Source organism: Pithys albifrons, chromosome 27, assembly GCF_047495875.1.
Source record: "Pithys albifrons albifrons isolate INPA30051 chromosome 27, PitAlb_v1, whole genome shotgun sequence".
Classification (NCBI taxonomy): domain Eukaryota; kingdom Metazoa; phylum Chordata; class Aves; order Passeriformes; family Thamnophilidae; genus Pithys; species Pithys albifrons.
The window spans coordinates 4483516-4489824 of NC_092484.1; the positions used below are offsets into that span (position 1 = coordinate 4483516).

The 6309-nt window shown below is 53.9% G+C and overlaps 2 protein-coding genes across 7 annotated transcripts in view; one reads left to right on the plus strand and one right to left on the minus strand.

The window, feature by feature from the left end:
* MARCHF2 (membrane associated ring-CH-type finger 2) overlaps nt 1–5897 on the minus strand; it is a 35451-nt gene extending 29554 nt beyond the window's left edge. For 2 of the 6 annotated variants that reach the window (XM_071578176.1, XM_071578173.1), the window contains exon 1: nt 5819–5897. The gene's annotated coding sequence lies outside the window, so the exon portion shown is untranslated. Of the gene's footprint in view, nt 1–2689; nt 2712–5818 lie in introns of those variants that run through there. The other 4 variants (XM_071578177.1, XM_071578174.1, XM_071578179.1 and 1 more) reach the window with 4 other exon arrangements.
* Nucleotides 5282–6217, plus strand: LOC139683082 (uncharacterized). The gene has a single exon (XM_071577835.1). It carries the CDS (start codon nt 5282–5284, stop codon nt 6215–6217), a length of 936 nt encoding a protein of 311 aa, XP_071433936.1.
* Nucleotides 6218–6309: the final 92 nt, after the last annotated feature.

The window sequence follows — 6309 nt, forward strand, 5'->3', positions numbered from 1 at the left end:
AGAAAGTTACTCAGTATTCAAAAAGAAGCAGGTTCAAGCTCACATGGTCAGAAAATAATCAGTATAAAAAGGAGAAGCCTAAAGGATGATTTTTTTCTTGCTAGGCTTGGGAAAGATTGGGCCATGCATTACAGCTGGAATGCTAAAGTGAAAAAAGTTCTCTCAGATCTTCCAAGACTCTTTATCTGCCACAAGGCCATATGAAAGGAAGTTTACTGCACTTTAATTACCAACATCTGGAAATCTGAATTGCAACACTAGAAGAAAATTCTTTGCAGAGGGTATCTCCAACCAAAACTCAGCCATGTTAATAGCAAGTTTCATAAGGAAACAACTGAAAACCAGCTGGGACATGAGAAACATCTGCAGCTCCTCTGAGGATTCAAAAGACATCAGCTTTTAGAGGTGAATAGCAGCACAACTCACTACATAATGCAACTACACAAACCCCGCACCCAACTCCCTCTGCATTTTATTATTCGCTTTCTGAAGGGAAAGAAAGATGCATGAGTGAGGTTTGAAGGTTTTCTTGCAATCATGAACCAGCTGGGAAAAAAAAGGGGTTTTCATGCCTACCAAGCACTGCTTGCAGAGTGCCACCCATCAGTCAGGACAGCAGCCAGCCCAGCAGACACAAGCACATCCTGGCCCCGCTGGAGGAACCAGAGATGTGTGACCTCTCACATCTCTTTACACCCACGTCCTCTACCAAAACAGGAGCAGCAGCAACACAGACACCCCTGCTGCCCAGTGCTAGCACTTCAGTGAGCTCCTCTTTAAAGAGAGGCAGCCTCTGCTCAAGGGCTCCCCAGTCCTGTGCAGTTACTTTCCAGGCAGTTTCAGTTTATTCAGAAGAAATTGATTTTCCAGCTCTCGGTAATACATCAGGAAACAGAATTTTAGTGTAGCAGTTCTGCACACAGCAGACTGAGACTGCAGCACCCACACCCTGCTGGGCTGCTCAGTCCCTCAGAGGGCACGACTTGGGAGGGTGAGAAATATTATTCCAGGATCGGGAATCCCAAGTCAGAAAGAACTGGCATTTTTCAGTGTTTTCCTCCTTGGTTTATAAAGCACCATTTACACTGTTATACAAATAAGAACACTCTGCTTGGACACAAACTGGAGCTGAACAAACAGCCAGCACGCACCAGCCCTGCTCACTATGACTGCTCAGAGCAACTACCCCTCAAACCCAGGCAGCACACTCAGCTCCCACAGGCATCTGATCTGGAATACAACTTGACTATTCGTAATTTTCAACCTAGCCATATTACAAATCTCTTTAGCACACTCACACTTCAAAGAGCTTTCCAGCAAAGGCACGACCAGAGGCAGCCTGTGACCCACCATGCTGCTCTGGAGAGCTCCAAAGCTGAGAGCACCCCCATGGTCAGCCGAGGACTCCTTTCCAAGCCAAGGACTCACTCCTTGCTGCTACATATTCCCTGCTCAATCCTCAAGTGAAACTTCATAATTGGTAGCGATGCTGCAACACTCTCACAGTTCAGTCTGCAATGTTTTGCTTAGGTGCATTTCTAGTTCTTCTGGACACAGACCTTGGCTGATTTGTCTGCAGAGAAGTACAAGAAAAACTGAGAGGAAATAAATTAAGAACAGTTCAGAATTGCAGTTTTCCCTCTCACCATTCTCCAATCTAAACCCAAAGAGCTCTCAGCTGAAACAGGACTAAGGCTCTCAAAGCTTAAAAGGAATCAGAGGTAAAGCCAAGACTGCACAATCTTGGTACATTCCCCTTTTTGAAGAGAAGTGCTTTAGAAAGTAGGTTTGCTTTGTTTGTACTTATTATATCTGCTGAGCCAATGCTGCTTCTTGCCTCTTGTTCCCTGTTTTTGGGAACAGGAGTGGAATGTTTCCTTCAGTCTATCACTGATCTCATGACAACTGATTAAAACTGCAAGAGCAGTTACAGCACGTCAGTCCTTGAGGTTAACCACACACAGTCATCTCAGGTTCTATCAGGAATTGAAAGGTTTAGTCACAATTGCTACATAAAATCCAGAAGAAAACCTACAAATGCCTATTTTAATTGAAAACCAGGATAAATAGGACTCCAAACTATAACACTGTTCGTCCTAGAGAGGCCTGGGGCAAAGAAGGCATTTGCAGGGCTGATGGGTAGGAAGAGCTGCAGGTCAGGACAGCTCCTGTCAGGCTGCTCCCTTCGCTGGAGGATACACAGGGTTCAGTCCCTGCCTTCAGCACCTGGCCATTCTGCACTTTTCCATCAGTGCTTCCATCACACGCTGTAACTGCACGGCAGGAGAACACATTCCACACCCAGCAGAGGTGCACAGATCCCTAAGAAGCCCAGTAGCGACTTCTCCACTTCCGAGTGGGATGAGCACTCAAGTGCTCTCCCAAAGCACCTCTCCCGGCTGAGCTGGGTTGTGCTGTGACGCCAGCGGGTTAGAGCTGCCCTGGGCTGATTACAGCAAACAGGGCACCGAGGCACAGACACACAGCGAGTGACGGCACCTCCGGGGGAGCGGCTGCTGCAGCCGGAGCCGGGAGAGACCCAGACTGGGCCTGGAGAGGGGGAGGAGGACCCGCTACTCACGTGCATGACATGCACCGTCTTGATAAGCCACGCACTGGGCCCCAGCACAGATTAATTACCGCCGGGCAAACCTACTTTAAACGAACTTCATGGAGACACGTGTCTGACCTTCATACTGGTTTGGTGCTGTGCTCATCTCCTTCACAGAAAAGTGCCCCGTGGCCTCGTTCTTCACATGGCTCGTCCTGGACGTCACAGACACTTGTGTGCCCACGTGTCACTCACTGAGATGTGTTCAGAGCTTCCGTGGGGACAAGGGTCAGTAACTGGGACCACTTCACTCTTGTGGGAAGGCTTTGAGCTAAAAGCAGCCAGAAGCATAAGTTAACCAGAGTAAATTAGACTATGAGGGAGAAGACACATAAAATTTCAAACTTTAATTTGAAGGGGAAAACCAGTTTGGAAATGGAAACTCCAAAATCTCCAAATATCCAAAGCTGAGTCAAAGTCAAGTGGGAAAAAATAAACTCATCCTGTAGTTTATAGCTGAGGATGCCTGACTCCTCCCTTCATCTTCTAAGGAAAGTTTCTGTGTTTTTAGTGTGAAAAGCCAGGGTACTTAAAACAATAGTAAATAAGCCCCAAAATGCACATCTTACTTTGTGCCTCTGCCTGCAGAACTACTAAAAAGTCAACTCCTGACAACCTCAGGACTAAGAGAGTCAGGACTAATACTCTCAGACCACATACCCAGCCTCAGCTTGCCCAGCTTGTGCTGGATCCATTTTGACTTGATTTTGGTCATGTTGTATGAAAAAAACTGTGCTAACTTTCTCCCAGGGAAACATCATATCCAACATTTGCTTGTTGCAGGCCAGCATCAATCACCCCGAAGGGAAAAGGCGGTCCCTCGGCATCCAGGGAGGCCAGAACTCTGTTGGAAGCTGCTCACAGTCAGTACATTGTAGTCCTGCTCATCTGCATGGTCCCCTTGGCGTCTGGCGCGGGTGACCTCACCCTGCAGCCTCCTGCAATCCACAGCCCAAAGAAGAGCAGTCAAACGCATCCAAAACAAGGAACATTAGTTCCAGTGTCTCTTTTCTGTTTCCACTTAAAAGTCTGCCAGTGGTGCTAATTAGCTAGCCATGCTCAGACACCCTCAGATTTACAGCTGGCATTCAGTGATCACGGAATACACATTAGGCTCACACTTGGCTCTTTCCTGTGCCACCTGGTCTGCTCCTGGCAAAGTTAAGACTGCCTTACTGATGCAGGTTGCCTGCAATGCTCCTCAACGTGTGTTTGGGGGCAGTTAGACCTTGTGTCCTCAACTGAAGTTATTAAATTCAGTCACAGTGCACGTGACAAAGGGATTTTTAGTCCCAGCTCCTTTTCCTTCAAACTTGTTTCTGAAGGGTGACACACCATGACAGCTTCAAATGCACCTGGAAAACAAGGCACTTCCAGCCTTTGAAACAGTCCCCTGCATAACCGTTTGGAGATGCAGAAAAGCATTCAAACACTTGGAAAGCCAAGACTAATGTCCAGCTGTTCAAAGGATTAGTCTGCACATGGGCGAGTGGCAGCCAAGAGGGGCTGGATGTCCCCACGGGCAGGGGGACAAAGGGGACAGGCCATGGCCATCACAGCTGCACAACCACAGCAGCACCACAGGCATCCTCACCGAGAGCCTGGAAAAAGGTCAAGAAAGTGCTAGAAACTATGTTAGAAGGGAAAAACACAGAGATCAATGCTTGCTAGAATGAGAGCAGAGCAAGGAAATGAAAGTCCCAGGGAAATTAAAGGGCTGGTAACAAGAAGGGTTGAAAGAGGGATAGAAACAGTCCCTTGGGGATAAGCAAATAAAGGGCATGGGGTGGGATGAGAAGCACATCCTCACTTACAGTCCATCACACCCATCAGGGCAGGGCAGGACAGTCCTATCCCTGGACGCTGCAGGTATGGTGTGCTGAATACAAACAAGTGAGCCTCCAGATAACCCTGACACGTCCACCATCACCCCTGACCTGAGTGACACCTCACCTGCCTGTCTGTAAAATCCGAGCTCTGCACAGCTCCCTCCCAGAGGATAAGTCACACAGCAGGATGAACTCTGCTCGGAGGAGCAGCAGCACCACGCAGGACAGATGTGTCACCCCATGCCTTGGTGGCACCGTTTCGGTGGGCACCAAGGGCAGGCAATTGCACCCGGAGCCTCCACGGCCATGGCACGGCTCCTCCGTTTTTAATCGTGGTCTCCCCACCAGATCGATAGCAGGCTCATCCAGCAAGAGCAAGTGTTTGAGACTGTGACAAAAATACCTCCCATGTCACAAGCATCTTCCTGTACATAAGCCACAAGCAGTTCTGGCCTCTGTCACAGAGTTGGCTCAAGAAAACTGTCCCAAATCAGACAGAGAGACTTACAGGTCTCCAGTTCATGGAAAGTCCATCACAAAGTCTAAGCTCACGCCACAGAGGAAGGCACTTGGTGTTCCAGCACAAAACTGCAGCACCCTCCGCAGCTGTGCTGTGGCACTGAGATCCTTCTCCCGGGAGGTCTCTGTGCGAGGCAGCGTGTCCGTGCACACAGTGCCCGCGGGGCACAGAACGGTATCAGAACGCTCCCAAAGCGGAGTAAACACATTCACGAGAGCCCGCTGGCAACGCAGCCTTTTGCAAATAACGCTTAACAGCCGGGGAAAGAGCCTGAGGAACGAACGCCACCTCTCCAACCCTCCGGCACTTCTGTCCCAGGCGATGTCTCCTCGCGACACCCCCGGCGCTCCCGGGGGGGACAGTGACAGCCCCGGGCGGGCAGTGACAGCCCGGCCCGGCCCGGCCCCGCCCGAGGGGAAGGGCCGCGGCTCTGGCGCTCGGCGGACACGGCGCTCGAACCGGCAGCAGTGGCAGCTGCTCAGCGGGACAGGCCCCGACACCTGCGGCGCGGCTCGGGCTTCCGAGCGCGGGCGGCGACACACACCGGGGACACCGGGCGGGCTGTCAGGGGCCCCGGAACAGCGGCCGACCGGTCCGCCCGCCTCGGCCCGGCCGGGACGCCGCTCCCGCAGCCCCGCGCCGGGCGGGACCGGAGCGGTACAGGGAGTGGTGCCGGCTCAGCCGCCCCCGGAGCCGGCGTTCCCCGTCCGGTCCCTGCGCTCCCCTCCCGGTCCCCGCCCGGTCCCTGCGCTCCCCTCCCGGTCCCCGCCCGGTCCCTGCGCTCCCCGCCCGGTCCCTGCGCTCTCCTCCCGCTCCCCTCCCGGTCCCTGCGCTCCCCTCCCGGTCCCCGCCCGGTACCTGCGCTCCCGGTGCCCGCGGCCCCTCCGCGCGGCCGCGCCGCCCCAGTGCCGGCTGCGGCGGCCGCCCGGCCCCGCCCCCGCCCCCGCCCGCCAATCGCCGCCCGCGCCGCGCCGACGCCGCTCGGAAGCGCCCAATGGGCTGCGGGGAACCCGCCGGCGTCGCAACGTGACCCCGGCCAGCAACGGCCCCACCCCGGCCGCGCCCACACCAGGCCACGCCCCTCCACGCCTCGCCCCGCCCACCACGCCCCGCCCCGGGGGCCGCGGCCGAGCCCCCCGGAGCCCCTTCAGAGACCCCCAGAGCCCCCTCAGAACCCCTCAGAGCCCCCCAGACCCCCTTCAGAGACCCCCAGAGCCCCCTCAGAGACCCTTCAGAGCCCCTTCAGGGCCCCTTTAGAGCCCCCTCAGAGCCCTCTCAGAGCCCCTATCAGAGCCCCCTCAGACACCCTTCAGAACCCCCTCAGAGACCCTTCAGAGCCCCCCTCCAGA

Coding starts and splice junctions, on each gene's coding strand:
- LOC139683082 (XM_071577835.1), top strand. CDS start 5,282: ATGTCTCCTCGCGACACCCCCGGCGCTCCCGGGGGGGACAGTGACAGC.